The following is a 25,128-nucleotide window of genomic DNA, read 5'->3' as shown; positions in this document are numbered from 1 at the left end:
TTTTTAAAAACTTAAATAAATCACATTATGATGACATTATTAATTTTATCTATGTACAGAGACGGACTACACATTGTTAGAGAGACATACAAAATGAAGTATTTAAAATAGAGAATTTAAATCTTGAGAAACCACCACATTAGAGACAAGGTATAAATTCCAGACTAGGAACTGAGAATTCTTGACAGACTACTCCAGTTCAGACACCAAGTCCCTTTGTGACCTTAGACTCCTTTATCAGTTTCTCACCTGCATAATACAATATACCTAAACCACAAAGGAATTGTAAGGATTAATTATATATAAATAAAATAATGAGAGGATGAAAACCTCAATATAAATTCAAACGATAGTCAAAGTATAACAATGTTAAGGTAAATGAATTTGGGCCCAAGGGACCTAACAATATCCTTTTATTTAATGACACTTTGATAGTTTGAAATAAATACAAAAGTTTATAATCTGACATTTTATTATATAACTCATATTGAAAACAAATAATTTATCATACAAACAACGTGCATATCACTTTTATCAAAAACTAGTTTTAGTCTTTGAGAAATATTGTTCCCAAAATACGCGCGTGTGTGTGTGTGTGTGTGTGTGTTCATACAGACAAACAATTAAAAGATTAGCAACTTATTATAACTTGATTATTATCCATTTCTTGTGGGGGCGGTTTATTAAAACAGGCACAAATAGTTCACTTCCTCCTCTCCTAGAATAAAATGTTAAATAACTATATCCTCCTAAACAACCAAGCATTATCATAGGTAATTCCAGTAGATGTAAGCCTGGAGAAGATTTTTTTTTAATTGTGCAAAGAAGGCTAATTAGTATAATTCATTTTGCAATCAGTCTTGAAATATTTGGTTCCAGAGGTTTCGTCTTCAGGACCTCTCTCTACATCCCCAAACGGCGCTGAAATATCTCCTCCATTATGTCATCAATATATACATAATGCTTATTTTCTTTCTTGGGTACCAAGGTCCATCTTCCAGATTTCCTATGGTATATTCTACGGTATCTATTATAAAAATAATATTGGGGGAGAGAGGGGGATGTTTTATTAGGAAAAAAATGCTGACTTTAATAAACATCACATATAAGATAATTATAGAAATAAATGTTTTCATTCATAAATATGTATAAATTAAAGGCTCTGTCCTGCAAACTTTTACTCACATATTAACTGCAGTGAGGAAATTTGTGTAGTAAAGAGCTACAAGATCAACCCCTAAAAGCCTGCAAAAATGTAATTAGTGTCTATCCTTTTGTTTACAATTGAAGTAAATGGAGCTGTCAATTTACACTGAGGAAAAAGATTGATATCAAGTGATACAAGACAGAATATTCACATATGCCTCATTCCCCCACTCCTCATATTCATGCTTACACACTCAGCCAGGCCTATGTGCAGTGACTTTTCTGAGACTAATTTTAGGTCATTCTGCAGAATCAAGCTTAGTAAAGGTTCTCTGTGCAGGAGCTGAGCAATTATTGACTAAAGGAGTGATTGAGGTGGCTACTGGATCCACACACAGCATGAAATTGACCAACAAAGACACCATATGAGTGACTTGGAAAAGCAGCTGGTTGCATCTACTACTTCTCTCTAGCTTCTCAGTGAGCGTTATAAATCCATGCTAGCTACTACAGGCTGGGATTGTGGCTGGGACATGCACATTTTGAGCACACTTGTCCAAGTGCTGATTTGTCTTTATCTGTGTGTTCTCACTCTTTCATGCAAGTTATGTAAAATCCTGAACTTTGAATTAACACAAGAAAAAGCCAAATTCTCTGCTGGCATAATTCCCCTGTACTCAGCAAGAAATTTCGCAATAGTATGTGTGTAATGCTATACGTAATAGTACATGCTCCTTTCTTAGAACAAATGATAATTAACTGCAACTATTAACTAATAAAAAGAAACAACAGATTAGTGCAGTGAAAGACTTACATTAACTGATTCTGTTGATTGTGCATTGTTTGCCGGTTCAAATGCATATTGTAATCAATAGCAGCCAAAAAACATCTTGCTCTGTATACTGGATAGGTGTATTCAAATCTTTTGGTAGCATACATATGCACATGCTGCTGGAACTGTTCCAGATCAAATGTGGATCTTCATAAAAATAAATATATGATTTGTTTTTCAGAAACATCTTTAACATATTACTAAAATTACCAGGAACAGAGTATATAACTAGCACATAAATATTAATGAAGTGTAGAAAGACTTTTTTTTAAGCAAGTAACTTTTCCTCTTAAGTTATGATTGTTACATTTAAAATTCACTGTGTTACATGGTTTAGAACTACAAAATGAGAGTTTGAATGATTTAGTATATATGCAAAACTACCTTTTTTGGCACACAGTCTGCATTAATTTTTAGTAGGAAGGGAAGAAAATAATTTGGAGGAAACACAGACAGCCTAACATCCACAATTCAAATTCATTATACCTAAACTGTAGAAAGTATGGGATGTTTCTCAGAAACTTTTTATCCAAAATTATTCTGCACATTTCAGTGTGAGGTTTGCTTCCCTTTTCTAGCCATTCCTTTTCTCTTTCATCCATTTGAGGACCATGTTTGCACCGTCCCTCAATGATGCCGTTTCCACTAGCCCACTGATGTTCATTGACCACATGATGAACTAAGCCACACCACATTCCCTACAATGTTAAGAAACCATGATAATAAAATGTAATTTACTGTAGTAAAATATTGTATTGGAATATTACAGTTTAACTCTAAATTACAACTTACAATAAATTTTTCATATGAATTTGCTTCCTTGCAGCAAAACCAGAAATAATTGACAATATCTGAACACCATTGTAAAAGACGGCGACAATCTTTCTGTCTGCTAGCCTGAAAAATAAAGGCATGCATAACTATTAAAAACAAAATAGCATGCTTGTGTGTGTGTCCTCTATTTACCTACTGAAACTATATAGTAAACACTTTTGTTTGGGCGTGAGTGTCTTCCTGTATTCTGTACAGCACCTGCCAAATTCTGACCAATACCATAATATAAACTATCATAATAGTACCGTACAGATAATGGAAATATAAGCTTCCCCACATTGCCCAACTAATGTGCCGATATAGAAAAAACACCTGTAATGAGAGGTTGGTTGAGGTTGACAGATTGGTTCTTTCTCCAAACCATTCATTCTTTGCTTCTCTGCTCAGACTGCCAAAATGGATGCCACCTAGGATCAATAATTGTGTTTTTTCTGCTATGGAAGCTGAGAGGCAGATCCTCCGCTGATGTAAACTGTCATAGCTCCACTGACTTCAGTGGTACTAAAAGTCATTAGAGCTATGACAATTTACACAAGCTGAGGATCTGCCCCATAGAAATTAAGTGAGACCATCATACATATTTCACAGAGCTGACCACATATCCATTAGTGATAGCATTCTACCACTACTGACCTGAGCTGGATTTGAATCTGTTAAAGACTCTATATCCTATTACCAATCCCCTGAATTATTAAGCCAAATATTGTGTAATGAATGTACTATGATCAATTTTATTATACCATTGCAAGTAGCTATAAAATATACAGTTATTCTGTATATAGAGAAATGTTACCTCAATTAATTTATTTCCAAGATTTTTGGCACCGCCCCATATGTCATATGAATGGATTATACAGGGGAACTTCTTTGCTGTGGATAAAAAAAATATATATACACAATTAGATTTACGTTTCATTGCTGTTCAGTTTAGTCATAGCTCCTATGTAAAATTAAACATTTTATTTTTTCCAAATTCATTTATCATAATTTTCCCCAAATGCACATTGGCAGAGCACATAAAACATGACTGTTTTAAAGTTCAGTGATCACTACAGCAGTTTAACACACCTGGATACTACATAATGTTAAGCACAGAAGCCTGCTGAATACAAATGTCAGCCTTACGTATTTTCTAATAGCAGAAAAGTATATAATTTTTTTAAAGTTAATTTTTTTTAATGCCATTTAAAATAAAAGCAAATACAATTTAGTTTTCAGTCCTTTTCAGACAGCAATATGGAAAATTAATTGTATAAAGAACAGTTATTGTAAACTGTTTACATAATTATACATAACAGTGTCTGCAATTTACAAGCATCAGTGCCCTATTGTGATTTAGCACTTCTAGTGATTTTCAGAGGTATCACAAATTTCCACAAGCATTAGACACTGTACACCAAAAAAGTAGATGTCTACTCTGAAAAGAAAAAAGAAAAAAAAAAGGTGCAATATTAATGTAGGTCCTAACAGAAGTGAAGATGTGGCTTTTTAACAGCTTGAGTTCAAGTCTATACAGGAGCCTGGGTTTGAACTTGAGCTTCTAACCCAAGTTAAAAACCCAAGCTGCTATGCCTTAACTGCTATTTTAATCTGGGATAGCTAACAAAGGTTCAGAACACACTTTTTTTTGGCCGTGTAGACATACCAACAGAAAAAAAGTTAGATCTTTTATTCCACTAGAGGCTTCTGACAACATCTACAAATTGTTTTAAGATGATCTTTCAAGCTTTACGTCACGAGAACCTTTGGATGGATTTTGACCCTTATGTGTGGTTTGAAATACATTATTCTTTGGGTTATCTGACTAATATGAAATTCTAGTAATACAGAGGTAAGCCTTAAAGTACACTATCAGCCACAGAGTTTTAAAACTGGTTGAAAAATTTCTGTTAAAATTGTTCTTCAACAGCAAATTGTGTTTTTTTTTTTTTTTTTTTTTTTTTTTTTTTTGAGTGAAAAATGCCTGCTTATCATAGAAAATTTCAATTTTTCGGATGAAAACCAAAATATCTTGATTTGGGAATGCTCCTGCAGGCCTCCTTGAAGATGTACTTTGGTTGCCTCATGACCCCATCCTCCTGTATGGGCCACACTTCCCAACCAGACTACATCTCCGATGATGCACCACATCCCCTCTCCTAGTGGGGAGACAGCAGTACACTATAAGATGTCGATCTGATCTAACTATATCGGTTTACAGGAGAATAAGAACCCCAAACTACAACTCCCATGAGACAGTGCAACAGCATTTTTAATTTCTGCCAAAAATCAAAATTTTCCATAGAAAGCCTCCTCATTTTTCAACCAGCTCTAACAAAACCTTTTTAGAAACTTGAAAGTGAACTGTCCTTCCTTACTGATTATGTCCTTCCTATATGACAAATATTGATTCTTCCTATGTTGTGTATTTAAAAGTTTGACATTAAAATGGTTTTTTTTCAATTTATTTCCTTGTTTAGGCACTAGTATCACTGATTAGTTCAGCAGTGCTTTGTGAACAGTGTTAAATCCAAATGCTGAAAATCCTTTCCTTCAGGAATAGTCTTATGGAAGTCAACGGAACTACTTGTGCGAGTAAAGAATGGTTACTTACCTCGTAACTGTTGTTCTTCGAAATGTGTTGCTCATGTCCATTCAGAATTAGATGTGTGCGCACCACATGCACCGGTACCAGAAATTTTTCCCCTAATGCTATCCGTAGGGCCAGCTCTAGCGCCCTCTGTAGTGGTGTGCATGTGCGCTCATATATAGGGCACTGCTGGCCCCCCCTCCCTCTCAGTTCCTTTTTGCTGAAACTCCTACAGAGGGGACGGAGAGTGGGTTCTGGAATGGCCATGAGCAACACATCTCGAAGAACAACAGTTATGAGGTAAGTAACCGTTCTTTCTTCTTTGTGTGCTTGCTCATGTCCATTCAGAATTAGGTGACTTACCAGCAGTGTCTTCGGCGGCAGGCAGGAGTTCATAAACATGATGATTGCAGCATTGCTCTGCCAAACCCAGCATGGTCTCATGCCTGCTGTGTGATGGCATAGTGGGACATAAATTTATGACTCGAGGACCACATAGTGGCTCTACATATGTCCTGAATGGGTACCCGCGCCATGAAGGCCACTGAGGACGCCTGAGCCCTTGTGGAGTGGGCGGACAGGGAAACAAGGGGCATAATCCCTGTTTGCTCATAACAGGCCTGAATGCAGGCCGTAATCCAGGATGAGATCCGTTGGCAGGCAGAGTGTAAGGAAGATTCAGAAAAGGCTGGGCAGGCAAAACTGAAGAAAGGGAAAGAAAATTGGCAGCACGTGACCTCCCGAAGAAAGAGAACCCATGTGCCCACCATGCAGATAGAAGTAAGGAATCGTTTTCATCCTCTCTGCACAGGTACTACGGCGGAGAATGATTTAGAGGACCCTTCAGAGGGAATGGATCAGAAGGAGACTCGTTTGATCAGAAGGAAAGGGATGCATTCTTCTAGGGACGGGGGTTCCACGACCACCATTCCGAAGAGGAAGAGAAGGGTGATGGTGGTCGGGGACTCCCTCCTAAGGGGGACGGAGTCATCCATCTGCCGTCCGGACCGGGAAACTAGAGAAGTGTGCTGCTTGCCTGGAGCTAGGATTACAGATGTGACGGAGAGACTGCCAAAACTTATCTAGTCCTCAGACCGCTACCCCTTCCTACTTCTCCACGTGGGCACCAATGACACTGCCAAGAATGATCTTGAGCGGATCACTGCGGACTATGTGGCTCTGGGAAAAGAGATAAAGGAGTTTGAAGCGCAAGTGGTGTTCTCATCCATCCTCCCTGTTCAGGGAAAAGGCCCAGGCAGGGACCGTCGCATTGTGGAAGTAAATGCGTGGTTACGCAGGTGGTGTCGAAGAGAGGGCTTTGGATTCTTCGATCATGGAATGCTGTTCCAGGAAGAAGGATTACTAGGAAGAGATGCGATTCATCTAATGAAGACAGGGAAGAGTATCTTCGCAGACAGGCTGGCTAACCTGGTAGGAGGGCTTTAAACTAGTTTCGACGGGGGATGGGGACCTAAGCCCAAGGTAAGTGGGGAAGAGGGACACCACAAGGAAGCAGAAGGAGGAGGGTGCAGCAGGGGAGGCCTCCCGATTCATACTGTGAAAGGCCAATCGGCTACTTATCTCAAGTGCCTGTACACAAATGCAAGAAGCCTGGGAAACAAGCAGGAGGAACTGGAAGTCCTGGCACAGTCAAGAAACTACGACATGATTGGAATAACTGAGACTTGGTGGAGTAACTCACACGACTGGAGCACTGTCATGGATGGGTAAAAACTGTTCAGGAAGGACAGGCGGGGGCGAAAGGGGGGAGGAGTTGCATTGTACGTAAGAGAGCACTATGACTGCTCTGAGCTCCAGTATGAAACTGAAGATAAGCCAGTTGAGTGTCTCTGGGTTAAGCTTAGAAGCAAGAACAATAAGCGTGATGTCGTGGTGGGTGTCTGTTACAGACCACCAAACCAGGAGGACGAGGTGGATGAGGCTTTCTTTACTCAACTAGGGAAAGTTTCCAGTTCACAGGACCTGATTCTCATGGGAGACTTCAATCACCCTGACATCTGCTGGAAGAGCAATACAGCAGAGCACAAACAATCCAGGAAGTATTTGGAGAGTGTCGCTGACAATTTCCTGGTGCAAGTGCTGGAGCAACCAACTAGGGGCCGTGCTACTCTTGACCTGCTGCTCACAAACAGGGAAGATTTGGTAGGGGAAGTAGAAGTGGGTGGCAACCTAGGCAGCAGTGACCATGAGATGGACGAGTTCAGGATCCTGACAAAAGAAAGAAAGGAGAACAGCAGGATATGGACCATGGACTTCAGAAAAGCGGACTTTGACTCCCTCAGGGAACTGATGGGCAGGATTCCCTGGGAGGCTAATATGAGGGGGAAAGGAACCCAGGAAAGCTGGCTGTATTTTAAAGAGACCTTATTGAGGGCACAGGAGCAAACCATCCCGATGTGCAGAAAGAATAGCAAATATGGTAGGCGTCCAGCTTGGCTTAACAAAGATGTCCTTGGCGAACTTAAACGAAAAAAGAAGCTTACAAGAAGTGGAAGCTTGGTCAGATGACTAGGGAGGAGTATAAAAACACTGCTCGAACGTGCAGGAATGAAATCAGGAAGGCCAAAGCGAAATTGGAGTTGCAGCTAGCAAGGGATGTCAAGGGGAACAAGAAGGGTTTCTACAGGCATGTTGCCAACAAGAGGAAGATTCGGGAAAGTGTGGGCCCCTTAGAGAATGAGGGAGGCAACCTAGTGACGGAGGATGTGGAGAAAGCTGAGGTACTCAATGCCTTTTTTGCCTCTGTCTTCACAGACAAGATCAGCTCCCAGACTGCTGTACTGGGTGGCACAGAATGGGAAGGAGGCGAACATCCCACAGTGCTGAAGGAACAGGTCCAAGACTATTTAGAAGGCTTAGACATACACAAGTCCATGGGGCCAGATGCAATGCACCCGAGGGTGCTGAGGGAGTTGGCTGAGGTGATTTCAGAGCCATTGGCTATTATCTTTGAAAGCTCGTGGCAACAGGGGAGGTCCCGGAGGACTGGAAAAAAGCAAATATAGTGCCCATCTTCAAAAAAGGGAGGAAAGAGGATCCAGGGAACTACAGACCAGTCAGCCTCACCTCAATCCCTGGAAAAATCATGGAACAGGTCCTTAAGGAATCCATTTTAAGGCACTTGGAGGAGAGGAAGGTGATCAGGAACAGTCAACACGGATTCACCAAGGGAAAGTCATGCCTGACCAACCTCATTGCTTTCTGTGATGAGGTGACTGGCTCTGTGGATGTAGGGAAGGCGATGGATGTGATATACCTTGACTTTAGCAAAGCTTTTGATACTGTCTCTCACAGTATTCTTATCAGCAAGTTAAAGAAGTATGGGTTGGATGAATGGACTATAAAATGGATAGAGAACTGGCTAGAGCATAGGGCTCAACGAGTAGTGATAAATGGCTCCGTGTCTAGCTGGCAACCGGTCACAAGCGGAGTTCCCCAGGGGTCGGTCCTGGGGCCGGTTTTGTTCAACATCTTTATTAATGATCTGGAAGATTGGGTAGATTGCACCCTCAGCAAGTTTGCAGATGACACTAAGCTGGGGGGAGTGGTAGATACCCTGCAAGGTAGGGATAGGATACAGAGTGACCTAAACAAACTGGAGGATTGGGCCAAAAGAAATCTAATGAGGTTCAACAAAGAAAAGTGCAGAGTGCTCCACTTAGGAAGGAAGAATCCCATGCATAGCTATAGACTGGGGACCGACGAGCTGGGCAGCAGCTCTGCAGAAAAGGACCTGGGGGTAACAGTGGATAAAAAGCTGGATATGAGTCAGCAGTGTGCCCTGGTTGTCAAGAAGACTAATAGCATATTGGGCTGCATTAGGAGGGGCATTGCCAGCAGGTCATGGGAAGTGATTATTCCCCTCTATTCGGCATTGGTGAGGCCACATTTAGAATATTGTGTCCAGTTTTGGGCCCCCCACTACAAAAAGGATGTGGACAAGTTGGAGAGAGTCCAGCGGAGGGCAACAAAAATGATTAGGGAGCTGGAGCACAGGACTTATGAGGAGAGGCTGAGGGAACTGGGCTTGTTTAGTCTGCAAAAGAGAAGAATGAGGGGGGATTTGATAGCGGCCTTTAACTACCTGAAAGGGAGTTCCAGGGAGGATGGGGCTAGGCTGTTCTCGGTGGTGGCAGATGAGAGAACAAGGAGCAACGGTCTCAAGTTACAGTGCGGGAGGTCTAGGTTTCACTAGGAGGGTGGTGAAGCACTGGAATGGGTTACCTAGGGAGGTGGTGGAATCTCCATCCTTTGAGGTTTTTAAGCTGAGGCTTGACAAATCCCTGACTGGGATGATATAGCTGAGGTTAGTCCTGCTTTGAGCAGGGGGTTGGACTAGATGACCTCCTGAGGTCCCTTCCAACTCTAATATTCTATGATTCTATGACACCAGAAGTCCCTTCATCCGGTCAGAAAGCACAACCAAGAGCTGTGAGGAGCAGCGGAAAGGTCTGGTCCTGTCAATGTAGAAAGTCAATGCTCTCCTCACATTGAGGGAGTGCAGACGCCTCTCCTCATTAGGTCTGTGAGGTTTCGGATATAACACTGGCAGAAATATGTCCTGGTTAACATGGAAGTGGGAAACCTTGTCTTTGAAGAAAATTGTATGGCGGCTTTGAGGTTAGGGCTTTTAGCTCAGAGACCCTTCGTGCCAAGTTAATTGCCACCAAGAATGCTATCTTCCAGGACAGGTGTATAAGGGAGCAAGAAGCAAATGCTCAAATGGCAGAGCCGTAAGCCTCGAGAAGATGAGATTCAGATCCCACTGTGGAACCAGGTCCTGTAGCAGAGGAAAAAGTCTTTCCAGGCCTTTAAGGAATCTGGATGCCATACCATGAGGAAAAAAAAATCTGCCCTGGATCGGAGGGTGAAAGGCTGAAATCGCCACCAGGTGCACCTTACTAGACAAGAAGACCAGGCCTTCCCGATTGAGATGATGCAGATCATCCAGGACCACTTGAATAGGAGATTTCATCAGTGAAACTTTTTGACTTGTCACCCAGCAGTTGAAGTATTTCCATTTGGCTACATAAGATGCCCTAGCAGAAGGCTTCCTGCTCTCTAAAGGATCCTCTGAACCTGGGCCGAGCAGTGGCGCTCATCCCCGCTCGTTCATGAAGCATCCATGTCATCAGCTGCAGAATGGCAGGATCCATGTGGAGCAGCTGGCTCTGGTCCTGAGAAAGGAGATCTGGTCTCAATGGGAGTAACCATGGCTGGGCCACCAAGAGCTCCAACAACATCTCAAACCAATGTTGTCTGGGCCATGCCAAGGCTATCAGGATGACCCGAGCTCTCTCCCTCTTGATCTTCATGAGAACTCTGTGTATGAAAGATATTGGGGGAAAAGTGTACATGAGGTTCCCCGACCATGACAGGAGAAAAGTGTCCACCAGGCAGGTATCCTCCGACCCTAGGAGGGAGCGGTATTGAACACACTTCTTGTTTTCCCTGGACGTGAAGAGGTCCACTTGGTGAAGTCCCCATCTTTGGAAAAGGTGGTTGGCTACCTCCTAGTGGAGAGACCACTCGTGGTGAGAGCAAAAGGATCTGCTCAGACAATCCGCTAGCGTATTCTTTAACCCCGGTAGATAAACTGCCTTCAGGTAGATGTTATGGCTTATGCAGAGATTCTACAGGCACAAGGCTTTGCAGCAGAGGGCTGAAGACCTGGCTCTCCCTTGCCTGTTGAGGTAGTACATGGTAGCTGTGTTGTCCATCAGGACCCTTATCACTTTGTTGGAGAGGAGTAGTAGGAACACCTTGCAGGTTAGATGAATTGCTCTGAGTTCTCTGATATGGATGTGGAGAGACAACTCCTCGCTGAACCAAAGACCTTGAGTCCTTAGGGCACCGAGGTGGGCACCCCAGCCCACGTCTGAAGCATCTGACACTAATGACAGGGATGGCCTCGGAGCCACAAAAGGTATTCCTGCCACTATGTGTCAAGGTTCCACCACCATGACAGGAGGTAAGTACATGAGGGGGGATTGTGAGTACTCTGTACAAGGAATGTCTGGACAGGGAGTAAACCATGGCAAGCCACAGTTACAGTCGCCGAAGTTGCATCCTGGCATGATGGACTATGTACGTACAAGCTGCCATGTACCCCAGAAGGCTGAGACACACTCTCACCATACGGAGGGGATGGGCCATTAGTCGGGCTATGAGCGCTGACTTTGGTAGGAACCTGCCTTTGGGCATGAGCACTTTGGCTCAAGTCAAGTCCAGGACCGCCCCTATGAAATCTATCTTTTGAACTGGTGTAAATATTGATTTTTGTTCGTTTATTAGCAGGCCCAGCAACCAACAGGTGTCCCTTACAATCATAGAATCATAGCAGATTAGAGTTGGAAGGGACCTCAGGAGGTCATCTAATCCAACCCCCTGCTCAAAGCAGGACTAACTTCAGCTAAATCATCCCAGAAAGGGTTTTGTCAAGCTGCAGCTTAAAAACCTCTAAGGATGGAGATTCCACCACCTCCCTAGGTAACCCATTCCAGTGCTTCACCACCCTCCTAGTGAAAAACGTTTTCCTAATATCCAACTTAGACCTCCCCCACTGCAACTTGAGACCGTTACTCCTTGTTCTGTCATCTACTGCCATTGAGAACAGCCTAGCTCCATCCTCCCTGGAACTCCCTTTCAGGTAGTTAAAGGCTGCTATTAAATCCCCCCTCATTTTTCTCTTTTGCAGACTAAACAAGCCTAGTTCGCTCAGCTTCTCCTCATAAGTCTTGTGCTCCAGCCCCCTAATCATTTTTGTTGCCCTCTGCTGGACTCTCTCCAACTTGTCCACATCATTTTTGTAGTGGGGGGCCCAAAACTGGACACAATACTCCAAAGGCAGCCACACCAATGCCGAATAGAGGGGAATGATCACTTCGCTCGATTTGCTGGCAATGCTCCTACTAATGCAGCCCAATATGCTATGATTCTTCTTGGCAACCAGGGCACACCGCTGGCTCATATCCAGCTTCTTATCCACTGTAACACCCAGGTCCTTTTCTGCAGAACTTCTGCCTAGCCCGTTGGTCCCCAGTCTATAGCTGTGCATGGGATTCTTCCGTCCTATGTGCAGGACTCTGCACTTGTCCTTGTTGAACCTCATTAGATTTCTTTTGGCCCAATCCTCCAATTTGTCTAGGTCACTCTGTATCCTATCCCTATCTACCATTCCCTCTAGCTTTGTGTGATCTGCAAACTTGCTGAGGGTGCAATCTACCCCATCCTCCAGATCATTAATGAAGATGTTGAACAAAACCAGCCCCAGGACCGACCCCTGGGGCACTCTGTTTGTGACCAACTGCCAGCTAGATATCAAGCCATTGATTACTACTCATTGAGCCCCATGATCTAGCCAGCTCTCTATCCATTTTATAGTCCATTCATCCAACTCATACTACTTTAACTTGCTGATAAGAATACTGTGGGAGACTGTATCAAAAGGTTTGCTAAAGTCAAGGTATATCACATCCACCGCTTTCCCCACATCCACAGAGCCAGTCACCTCTTCATAGAAGGCAATCAGGTTGGTCAGGAATGACTTGCCCTTGTCTCAACACCGTGTTGGACCGGTCCCTCTAACTGACCCCAGATCAGCCAGTCGTCCAGGTAAGGAAAAAACCTGAAAATCCTCTGTGCCCGAGGTGGGTCACCACTACCACCATGCACTTGGTGAACACACTCAGTGTGGTGGAGAGGCTAAACGACAGAGAATTGGTAATGTTGAGCACCCACAGTAATCCGCAGGAATCTCCTGTGGTCTGGGAAGATTGCAATATGAAAATAAGCGTCTTTCAAATCAAGAGCAGTGTACTAGTTGCCTGGATCCAGAGAAGGAATGATAGGTGCCAAGGTGACCATATAGAATTTCAACTTCTTGAGGAATTTGTTCAAAGCACATAGGTCCAGAATGGGCCTGAGCCTGCCTTTGGCCTTTGGGATCAGAAGTAACGGAACTAGAAACCTTTTCCCCCTCAAACTTTGAGGGACCTCTTACACCACACCCACATGTAGCAGGGCCTGTACCTCCTGAATGAGGAGTTGCTTGTGAGAGGGTTTCCTGAAGAGGGACAAGGAGGGAGGGTGGGAAGGCGGGAGCGAAACAAACTGGAGGATATAGCCAGAAGTCACTGTGCTTAGAACCCAGCGGTCTGTTGTTATGGCCTTCCGAAGCAGGGAGGAAAGGGGGTAGGCAGGAAGAAAATAACTGGGAATCTGGATCTTGAGTAAAACCTACTAGGTCACTCTCGCACGCACCTTCAAAAGCCTCGCTTCCACTCCCGAGCAATGGCGACTCGGTCCTGATCCTGAGGCAGAGGCTGGCAAATTACCCCAGTGGCGTTTATAGTTATTTTTTTCTCCTGTAGGACTCCATCTGGGCCTGACCCCTGAAACGCTTTTGCTAAGAGGACCTGAAGGATGGGATGTAGAGACCCAGTCTCAGAGTGATCCTTGAGTCTTTCAGACCATGCAGCCTGGAGTTGGTTTGGTCTGCAAAGAGGGCTGAGCCATCAAACAGAAGGTCCTGGATGGATTGCTGGACCTCTATGGAAAGACCGGACGATTGGAGCCAGGACGCTCTCCTCATCAACACCGTGGATGCCACTGCCCGTGCCCCGAGTTCGCTGCATCCAGCTGCCTGCAGGGAGGCTCTGGCCACTGCTCTTCCCTCCTCCTGGATCGCTTCAAATTCCTGCTTGGAGGATTGTGGGAGGGAGCCAGCAAACTCTTCCAGTGACTGCCATGTATTATAATGGTATCGTTCCAAAAGCGCTTGCTGATTAGACACTCTCAGCTGTAGACTCGCTGTTGAATAGACCTTGAGACCAAATACATCTAATTTTTTGGCCTCTTTATTCTTTGGTGTTGAACTCATTTGCCCCTGCCTGTCACGCTCATTAGCTGCTGCCACAACTAGCGAACCCAAGGATAGGTGTGTGCACAGATATTCAAACCCTATGGTGGGCACATAATATTTCTTTTCTGCACACTTGGATGTGGGAGGCAGGGTTTGCCACTATCACCTCGTCTGGCGAAGCTGAGGAGGCAGGAATCTGAGGAGGAGCTGGAACTTCCTCCCTAGTCGGGGTAGTTACCAAGGGGCTACCCAAGATAGAGTCTTCCTGGTCCGACCAACATCTATGTCCGGTGCCACAGCCATGCCCTTTGAGGATTGTGGTACTGAGGCACCCACAGATGACTGAATGTATGGCACCATGCCCTTAGGGAACCCCCACAGATTCCAAAATTGCCAAGGGTCAGGCCATTGCCCCGGTGGCCTCCCTTCCATCTGTGGCAGCATGAGGAATCCGGTGGGTTGCTTGGGGGCTTGTCCCTTTGGGGGAACAATTATCTCCTCCCCCGAGGAGAAGTCCGAGGAGCTGATGGATGGTGACCATAGGGGCACCGACGCCGCTTGCTTCTCCATGCCACTTCTCAAGCATCTGCACTCCGGCAACGATGAACAGTGCCGAGAACCCAAGTGTTGTCTGTACTTTGACTGCACCTTGTCCTTAGGCTTTTTATAAGGACTTTTGCAACGCCGGGCCTCCAGGGATCCACTGCGGGAGCTCACCAAGCAGTGCCAGGGACTCGGAGAGTGTCGGCATTCTGAAGATTGATGCCAGCACTCTTCGGACCAGTACCAATGTTCCAGCAACCGATGTCCAGTGACCGAAGACTCGACCCCGACCTATGTTGATACCATTCTGGGGAATAGTGGTGGGACTCTGGCGACCACTGTGATACCAGCGAATGGGGTTCTGTGAGATAGGGGGGTGCTGAGGTGGAATCAGCACTGGCTTTCCCTTCAACTGACCCTCTGGCTGGGGCATCAGTTCCTCGGTGACCTGCTCTACCCTCCTGTGGTGTAAGCAGTACCAGCAAGGCCAACAGGTCCCTCATTGCCTGGAACACCTCAGGCGTAGAAGGGACCAATAAACGGCGTGGGCCTCTGCCACTCCCCAGAGCTGGCGGTGGTGTAGGAGTCAGGCTTGATGCCCTTGTGAGCGGAGGTGTTCTCGGGACTGATTCAGTTTTTCCTGTGGTGCCCAAGCTCCCCTTAGTCAATTTCAACTCCTTCTCAGCATGCAGTTTCCTCTTCTTCAGTGCTGGCGATGTCGAACGGTGCCATCAGGGCACTAACGCCGGGGGAGCACTCCTCGTTGATGCTGCCATACTGGGTGCCGAGTCTGATTGCGGCTCCAGCACTGGTCTGAGTGCCGATTCCATTATAAGGGCCTTAAGTCTAATGTCCTGGTCCTTCTTGGTTCGAGGGCAAAACCCTTTGCAGATCTTATGCTTTTCATGAAGATGCGCTCTCCCAGACACCTCAAACAGCTCTGATGCAGGTCGCTCAACGGCATAGGCTTCTTGCATGAAGCACAGGGTTTAAAACTCGGGGACTGGCATGCCCCTACCCTGGGTAAACAACCAACTAACTAACTACCAGATAACAAACTCTTAAACAACAACTATATACACTACAAATACAAAGAAACCACTAGTAATACTAGGACTTACAGGAGCAAGAGAGTGTTCCAACACCATCACAGGTGGTAACAAGGAAATGAGAGGGATGGGGGCCGGCAGCACCCGATATACGAGCATACGCATGCCACTGCAGAGGGTGCTAGAGCCAACCCTATGGATACCAATAGGGGAAAAATTTCTGGCACTGGTGTATGCGGCGCACACACACCTAATTCTGAATGGACATGAGCACTGGAAAGCCACTGGAAGCCAATAGTGGACAGCCAACAATAGCAAGCTTTTTTTTGCATAGGTCACACAAAAAATGCAACCACAGTTTTAATTCTTCAGAGATTGGCATAATGGATTTATTTTCTAAAATACAAACTGAAAATCCAGTGGATATTTTTTAAAAGATTATTTTCAGGAAAGCCAAATATTGGGCCTAAACTATCTAACAGTGTGCCTTGAACTCACACAATTTTGTACAGCCTTAGTAAAAAGTTAATAAATAAATAAAATAATTACTTATCAAAGCAGAGATTTGACTGTGTGAATCAGTAACCACTTCTTTGACCATTAGCTGTTCATCCAACAACTTTTGTAATCCTCTTCGAAAGGCTTCCTTCTCCATAAATGGGGAGTTCAGCTGTGTTTTGCGTTTATCCACTATTTCAATAGCTAAAATTTGTTTGGTTTCTAAATCCATGAATGAATATACACAATATTGTGCAGAGTTGCCAGGGCCATCCATGTGTCCATCTCCTGCACATTAAGAATGAAATAGAAATATTTTATTCTGAGAGAAATAAAATCAAAGCTCTCTCTTTTAATAAATGTAATAAGAATTTTTTTTTTAAATGAAGGAACAAACTTGGATAAGGTATCCAAAAGACAATTAAGTTTTGAAAGGCTTCATTTACCCATAATGACCACTTCCTTCCCATGTAGTTCCTCTAAAATGTGTTGCTTCATTCGACACCAGAAGGATTCTATGGTTGGAACAATAAAGTGACGCTGCATTCTGAAGAATGTACTTGCACTTACGAATGTCAACTTCATAAAGTTTGCCATTTGTGAAATTTTTCCAAAATTGTTTCCTGACAGTATGATTGCAGCAGATAAAGCAAGGTCTCCTGCATATGTCTGTCCTTTTATCAAGGGTTGAGAAGACCATTCAAATGCTATATGTCCTGCACTACATTTCTAGACATGTTGAAAGTTAAGCAAAAGAACAAAACAAAAAGAAATAAGTGAGGCCATGTACTCATTGTTTGCATTATAACAAGCTATAAGACTGAAAATGAGATCTAGTATTATACAGATCATTTTAAGGGGCACTTTCAGTTTAAAAAAACCAACCACTGATAACCAAGTATCTTACATATATTACTATCCATACCTTAAAAATGGAAGAATTTTAAAAATCCAATGAACTCATTCCTGTTTATGCTTTTTATTTATTGCTTCATGCCTCTCAGCTGAGACAATGAAATCAATTAATTAGTTTAGCTTCTTATAAAGAGTCACCTTCATTTTCTCATTCTTAGTGTTGCAATGTCAGGGTTTCAAAGAGACTGCAGGGGTAATATTTGATTATTTCTTTCTTTTTTTTTTTTTTTTTTTTTAATTCTGGAAATGTATTTTTTATTGGTCTTCAGTTTTTTCAAAGCTTGAGTTTATATAATTTATATATTGAATATATAAATGTTTGGACCCTATTTAAGCATGTCCACTCAATTATATGATATGACATATGATAAAAAAGATATAGAAAAGCACACATTAGAAAATATACTGACTTATCCTGCATGCCTTTATTCATATAAGTAGTCCTTACTCAGCTGAGCAGCCCTATTGGCCTCAGCGTGACTACTTGAACAAGTGAGGATTACTCACAAAGTTAGGTTATGCAGAAACAGGCCAGACTATAGTAAAAGTAAGCACTTTCTCCATCCTGCAATTAGACCCATGTGGGCTGACCTTTGTGGAACTAATTAATTTCAAAGGGATACTGTACAGGAGGCATGGGGTCTCATTTAAGTCAGTGAGATCCACAAGGCTCTGCCCATGTTGATCTGATTGCAAGATCAGGACCTTACAAAATTAAACTACTATTAATATATTGAGAATCAGTTAGCAAGAGAGAGAGATATTAATAAGATATATTACTCACCCATATTAAATGCACACAGGAGGAAACTGGCTGTACAGAAACATCAACTTCACCAGCACAAAACAAACATTTCGGTATAACAATTTTTTTGGCTAGTTGAAGAAGGGAGCGTTCATAAACCATGTGAATTTTTTCATGAGAATTATCATGGGTGTCATCCAAAGTCATATCATGAGTTGTCTCCTCAAAGGTTTCTATAAAGTCACCTTGTGACCCATCAACACATTCATCTGTGATACCCAATATATCCTCTGCTATAGACACATTTTTCAAGTGTTTAACTGAAGAAAAACTAAACAAATAAAGACAATTAGAATGGATTATAAATATAACATATGAATTAAAACACACTAAGTAACTTAGACCCTAAAAAAAGTTTAAGTTCAGGTGTTGGGGTTTTTTTAAAAAGGTAAGTGTAGAAGGAAAAAAATTTTAGAGAGCCTAACATGAATGCGTTTTCTCAACTTAAATGGAACAGATTAAAAAAATACCCTGCAGAGCTGGAAGTAAGAACAGTATTATGCCAGTGCATGAGAATTAGAAAGTGAAAATTATTATGAGTCAGACCAGTCTAAGTAATTAGCAAAGTGTGTGAAATTTACAATCAAGCAAATATCTTAGATGGATGGCAAACAGGATATATGATTGTTTTTATTCAGTAGTTACATAGTTTTAATACACTTATAGCAAATGTAACTCAACAATACAGTATCTTAAAATACTACTTACCTTTTAGAAAGGTCATATTCATTATCAATAGCACACTCTTCCCCTGAATTGTCTGTAGATTCATCCTCTAAATCTTCAAGTGGTAATCTGTTAAATAAATTTAGCCAAAAGAAGGAACATTTAATGTAGTGTTTCCTTGGAAATAAAATTCTATGTTCCTGAGATTCTTCATCCTGTAGCAAACCATGGATACACCATATAAACAAGATGCAAGTTTCTCAACTAATTACATCATCTCATTACATAAAATAATAAAGCAAACCATTCAAAAAACCCACCATATCTTCTGCTGGGAAATGTTGGACCTCTGCAGTGCAAATTGTACAACACTGACCTTTTACTATAAATATAACAGACACTTTGCACAATGAATTCACACAAGTTTTTAAAGTTTTGGACAAAAGAACTGTACACAGCAAGTTAAAGCACAAAAGAAGACCCATTCATAAATACTCTGAAGGATAGGTAGGTCAATCAGTACAAAGTCAGAAAGATATAGTCCATTAATTGGACAACAGAACTATTTATTCTGATTTCTTTTGCACTGGATATAATGTGCTATTGCACAGTTTACTTATAACCTCTTCTTTAAATTTGGTTGTTTTATTTGAAAATTAAAATTAGCATATAGAATATTTATATATTTCCATATAATTAACCCAAATTTGTAAAATAATATATAAAATTCCTAATATAATCATAGAAATATAGGACTGGAAGGGACCATAAGTGGTCATCTAGCCTATCCCTCTACACTGTGGCAGGACTAATATTGTCACATTATCCAGTTATGTAAGTCATAAAAGACAAAATCCTTCTCTTACTCATGCAAAATGTCCTACTGTGTTGAGGCCTGACTCTGCAAAGGACAGAGCAACCTTTACTTTCTTGGAAGACACAGCAGAATGAACTAATTATCCAAGATCAAGGATGGATTTCTAGGCAGGCCTAGTGCCCTTTTGTGGCACTTTGCTAGGGAGTGATGGAGAAGGGAGAGTTACGGAGAGATTAGAGATGCGGGAGAGTAGGAAAAGGTCCCTAATTATTTACATCTTCACAGTGCTGTATGAATCTTTATCCATAGGCTGCATAAATACAAATTAGACCTGCAAGGTACTGAGCACCCTCGACTTCCAAGGAACTACTCACATAGATCAAGCTAGCTTTGGCCCACAATGAAGCAGGTGTACAGCACCATGGGCTAGAGCGGTGGTCCCCAAACCTTTTGTCCCCCATGTCCCTTTACCCCTGTCTGCGCACCTGCCTCCCCCCAACTGGGGCTGGGTGGGGAGCAGGGCCAGAGGCTGTGGTCGGAAGCGGGGCCACGGTTAGGGGGCTGTGGTCAGGACCAAGGCTGGGAGTGCAGCTGCAGCAGGCCCCAGCAGCCAAGGCCACGACCAGGAGCCAGGCAACAAGGTGGAGGCTGGGCACCAAGATTGTGGCTGGGCACTGTGACTGGGGGCCAAAGCCAAGCCAAGGGCCACATCTGGGGGAGAGGGGCCAGAGCAGTGCTTGGGGCAGAGCAGAGCTGGCTGTTGCTTCCTCCCCACCCTGTGGGGGCTTGTCCGGGCCTGCCCCTCTGAATGTTCATCCCACGCTCCACAGTTTGTAGACCTCTGGCCTAGAGGAATGATTTCATGAATGGGAGTTACTTCACTGACAGTTTCTTTGGTTGGTTAGTTTGATTTGGTTTGGCTTTTTTCACACAATTTCATGGAAAAATTGAGAGGAAAAAAATAAAAAAGGATTTAAGTCACCTTTCAGTGGTTGCTGTTAAAGAGGTCTCTGGCTCATCCTTTTCTGCATTTAATGGTGAGTTTCCTTCCACTTCCTGTATTTTCACTTCTGATTCTTTGCAAATACCACCTCGGTTTTCATAACTGTCATATCTATATTACAAAATAAGATGAAAATATCATAAATAAACCAATCAGAATAAAATTCACATTTCCCTTTAGATAAGGATATTTAATATTTAGGATATTTGTATTACTTACAAGTCCAGCAAAAACTTGGCAACTTCAGCATGCGAGAAGACATTAAGAGTTTCCCTAAGTGACATCCATCTTCCTATTTGTTCTCTTATACATATCCTTGATTGAGCCCTTTTTCTCTCTAGACTCTTTCTCCTCCTCTTTTTTTCTGATGGGGAATATATGGTGGGTCTACCAGGTCGTCTTGGTGGTGGTGATGGCGAGGATGAAGAGGATGATGACGACGACATTGTAAGCTTTCAAATAAGAGAGAGGACTAAATACTTAATTTAATTTAATCATAACATTAAATTTTATGAATTATGTATCCTATAATGACTAAGAGTAGTAAATTATAATTTTTGGAAAATGACAACCAACTACAACAGAGGTGTGGTGTAGAATTAAGATATAAATCTTCATTTATAGTCAAGTTTTGCCCTCAGATAAGTGAGCATAACTCCCTCTGAAGTCCCTGGGAAAAATACATATATATCTGAGGGCACGGATTAGCCCTTATGTTTTAGGGATTAGATTAGATATTACAATGACAAATGTATAAATTGTTAGTTTTACATATAAATGAGCAAGTCCACATTAACATGGCTGTTGCTCGTCTATATGTCAAATAAAGGACTGAAGAGCGGGGAAAAAAGTTAATTATTTTTAAACGATAGTAACCAAATATTTGAATGTAAAGCATATTAAGCTGTGTTAAAAGTTCTTATGTACACATTACACCTAATGCCTCAGTCCTATAAATACTTACGCACTTGCTTAACTTTAACTTGAAGTCAATGGGACTATTCACACATGCTTAACTTTAAATGTGTGTTTGCAGGATCAGGTCCCAGCACTTAAGAATATTTTTGGAGTTCCAAAATAGGGTAGCCCCATGATAGCATCATTCTAGAGTATGTGTGTATGGTGGACCTGCATGGGATACCAATTTGAGCGAGCAACTGGATTGGCCCATGAACACCAGTAGAAAAGGAAGGGAATTAAATTTAGTTACAAGTGATCTCAACTCCAAGTGGACAATGCAGTCAATATTGTACATCAAGTGTCTGGTCATGCATCCGGGCAGAGTTCCTCTGGGCCACATCTGCTGACTCCTTGGACATTTTTGAGGAGCAGTGCGTGCTGTCCGGGGTTCTCTGCTCAGTGTCCCCCTGAGGTTCTCTCCATTTAGCCCTTTGACCTTCACACCTGTTCCTGTTTTCTCATTTGTTGTCCCCCAAATTTAGTTGAATCCCAGGCTCAGTAGCTCCTCCCCTTAGGCTGGGGGAGGAGCTTTTAGCCCCACCCATGCCCTGGTACCCAAATAGAACACTGTCTCTTGCTCTGACCTTCGACTTAGCATCATTTTTCAACCAGCTCTGCTGCCACCTTTTCCTCTCTATAATACAAAGTGGATGTCCAACTAAGCAAACGGTGCATATTTTGAACTGTTTTTGCTGAAATGCTCCACAAATATGCAATCAAAGGCAGACATTCAGCATAGAAAATTTCAGCCTAAACTGCTACAGTCTGGCAAAGTTATAAGAAACAGAAATGAGGGTCTTATAATAGAAAGAGTGGAGCAACCTCAACTATAGGTGGCACTACCAGTCCTGCCTAAAATATTTACACCTGTCTTTGAACAGAGATGGTCTCAAACAGCACACAGGTATACCTTCTCTCTGGAATCTCATCTGAAACAACAATGCCCAATTCCCAAGTTCCAGGAAGTAACTTTCTCAAATAGTAACTCTAGTTAGGCGAGGTGTACACTTAGGACTGCTTTGCTGGTATACTCTACTGGCAAAGCATTCCTAGTGTGGACATAGCTGGGAGCCAGGGGAAGCCACGCGGGACTTCTCACCCCCATGGAGCAGGGTCCTACTGTCCTGGCTTCTGTGGCCACCCCGGCCGGCTCCCTGATGGGAGCCAGGGAGCCGTGAAACTGACAGGGCTGCCTGAGGAGTAGGATCCAAAGCCACCCAGGCTTTTCACCCCAGTTCCCAGGCGGGAGCAGGGGCAGAAGCCACCTGGAGCTTCTCCTCTCCAGGGAGCAGGATCCAGCTGCCCCAGTTTCTCAACCCCCCACACCCACTCCCCACCAGGAGCCATGAAACTGACAAAGCTGTCCCACTCCTGGGGGGGAGTGGGCTCCAAAGCTGCCCAAGCTTCTAGCCCCAGCTTCCAGTCTGGAGCCCAGTCTGGCTTCCCGGGCTTCTCATCCCAGCTGTGAGTGGAATCCGTTCTCCCCCAGCTCCCAGCCAGGAGCAGGGTCCAGCAGCCCAGCTCCCAGTCCAGAGTGCAGGGCAGCTGGGCTCTAAGTGCCCAGTTTTCTTGTCAATTTCACAGTTTCTCCCATGAAATTGACAAGACAGCCAATAGCCATGGAAGGAACACAGTGTCTACCTGCATCACCCCAACTATAGGGACATAAGCTTTATGACTCTCCTGAAGGTGGATTTATTATGTCGTGTATTAAGGCACTTACATCAATGGAAAGAAGGCTGTAGTGTGGACAGGGACATAACTAGGTCAACATAAGCTGCCTTACGTGGACCTTACTGTGTAGTGTCCACCAGCGCTATGTGTAGCATTGCTTTCTGGTGATGTCTGCCATAGCAATATACATTAATAAGTTATTAAGATTCTCACCTATAAAAATTATCAAATTTTCTCTTTTTCATAAAACTGCTAGTATTTTCAGTATATTTTACTGCAGTAACCTATGAACTCCTTCTTTGAATAAATGTCATTGGGATGCCAACATAAGCTGTTGACACAAAATCATGTGATCAGCAATCAAACTGTTTCCATCCTTACAGCCCACAAAGAGAAGTAAACAAAAGGCACTCGTTTGTTTCTATTACATCCCAATAAAAGGTTTAATATTTTCCAAATTAAGATTAAAATAGGAAAATAAACTTTATTGTCAAACTTTAAAAAACAATGTAAGGCTTTCAAAAATTATTTGATCTATTTGGTATCCTAAATAAGATTTTAAAGTGACCGATTTACTTGTTTATTTAAAACATAGTTTCTCAACCTGTGGCATGTGTACCCCTGCAGGTACGCAAGACACAGGTAGGGGGCACCTGGGGAAAAAGGGGTGTGAAACTCATGTATGTACCTGGGCCCACAATAGATCTGACATCTGTCATATCACAGGCTTATATACTCAGCCCTTCTTCCAACATATGGCTCGCATTAGTCTGTAAATATAAAATCCCACAGAAAATTGAGTTTTGGGGTACTTATTAAAATTTTCATAAGTTAGGGGGTACTTGCTACTTAAAAGGTTGAGAAACACTGATTTAAAAGACTTTTCAACTACAGTACAAGGATAATCAGGGACAACATTCAAAGTCAGCAAAAAAGACATACCAGCCAAGCCAAGTCATATTTTGAACTAATTTTAAGGGGATTTTTAGAGATGTCTCACTTTAGTGATGAAAATATTTGCTGATTATATAGCAATGATTCCCCTCAAATCTCCTTTAAACAGTTTGGGAAAGAAAACCCAAATTACAAGCCTGGGTGTTAAAAAAAAGAAAATAAAATAAAAATCAAGTGTTACAAGAGTTAGGGGCCTGCAAGCGTTTACACTTGTGCTCCATAACCTTACCCACGCGAGTAACCCCGCAGATTTAAACGGGACTACTGATGTTTGCAAAAATAAGCATAATTTTACAGAGCAGGGGCTGCAGGGTGCGCAACATCCCTCCTCTGGGGATCACTCACAGGGGATTTGGTTTTTCATTGTTTGTACAAGCTACGCGAAGGCCTCATACCCTCAGGTAACCGTCTGCTCCGGATCACCGCGTCAAGCCGCCACATGCCCTGTCTGTGCGATGTCAGGCTGGTTCAGGCGAGCTCCACCCCAGACACGCTAGTCGCAGCCGGGGACGGGGAGAAATCCTCCCCCAGCGGCTCCGGGCAGTTGGCGGAAGAGCCCCCGGCGGTCCCGCGGCTATTTTAAAGCCTCCTTGCTCTGCTTACGGCCGTTGGAGCGCGGAGGCGGCGGCGCACGGGGGAGAAGGGCAGAGCTGGGCTGAGGGGGGCAGCGGATGCGGCTGCCCGGTTACCTGGCTGAGCGCTGCGAGCCCGCCTCTCTCGCTGCCGCCGCCGCCGCCGCCGCCCGGGGTTCGCAGCTCCGGCCAGGCCGGGGTGGCTGCTGGCCGCGCCGTTGCCAGGGCGCGGTTTGTTCCTCCCCGGACCCCGCGGGGCCGGCGACCCGGAAGCGCTTGAGCCCAGCCTCGCTCCGCTCGAGTCGGCGGCGGGGGCCGAAGATGGCCGAGTCCCCGGAGGAGGTGGTGGTGCTGGTGCAGCGGGTGGTGAAGGACCTCAACAACGCCTTCAAGCGGAACCCCCACAT

General features: G+C 43.5%; 2 protein-coding genes across 2 annotated transcripts in view; one reads left to right on the top strand and one right to left on the bottom strand.

The window, feature by feature from the left end:
* Positions 1 to 114: 114 nt before the first annotated feature.
* Positions 115 to 24,950, bottom strand: LOC137167228 (uncharacterized). The gene is made up of 12 exons (XM_067569301.1): positions 24,839 to 24,950; positions 20,781 to 21,013; positions 20,541 to 20,672; positions 18,784 to 18,870; positions 18,055 to 18,346; positions 16,802 to 17,084; positions 16,407 to 16,643; positions 3,606 to 3,682; positions 2,771 to 2,875; positions 2,465 to 2,676; positions 1,961 to 2,125; positions 115 to 1,027 (listed from the first exon to the last, which is right to left on the bottom strand). Exons 2-12 carry the CDS (start codon positions 21,005 to 21,007, stop codon positions 904 to 906), a joined length of 1,941 nt encoding a protein of 646 aa, XP_067425402.1. The 5' UTR covers positions 21,008 to 21,013; positions 24,839 to 24,950; the 3' UTR covers positions 115 to 903.
* PTAR1 (protein prenyltransferase alpha subunit repeat containing 1) overlaps positions 24,709 to 25,128 on the top strand; it is a 35,499-nt gene continuing 35,079 nt past the window's right edge. The window contains exon 1 of the mRNA XM_067569302.1: positions 24,709 to 25,128. Coding sequence (XP_067425403.1) covers positions 24,821 to 25,128 — 308 coding nt within the window. The 5' untranslated portion in view covers positions 24,709 to 24,820.

This window comes from Emydura macquarii, unplaced genomic scaffold (assembly GCF_026122565.2).
Source record: "Emydura macquarii macquarii isolate MOO-44397 ecotype Brisbane River unplaced genomic scaffold, CSIRO-AGI_Emac_v2 contig_2897, whole genome shotgun sequence".
NCBI lineage: Eukaryota > Metazoa > Chordata > Testudines > Chelidae > Emydura > Emydura macquarii.
Note: the sequence above shows the minus strand (reverse complement) of the source record. Positions and strands in the feature narration are given on the sequence as shown.

Bases quoted from the DNA above. Each gene is read 5' to 3' on its own strand.
- LOC137167228 (XM_067569301.1), bottom strand. From the start codon at position 21,007: ATGTCGTCGTCATCATCCTCTTCATCCTCGCCATCACCACCACCAAGA. The intron at 17,085-18,054 runs GTGAGTAATATA...CAACATGTCTAG, and splicing joins CCTGTGTGCATTTAATATGG to AAATGTAGTGCAGGACATAT. The intron at 1,028-1,960 runs GTAAGTCTTTCA...TTTTTATAATAG, and splicing joins AATCAACAGAATCAGTTAAT to ATACCGTAGAATATACCATA.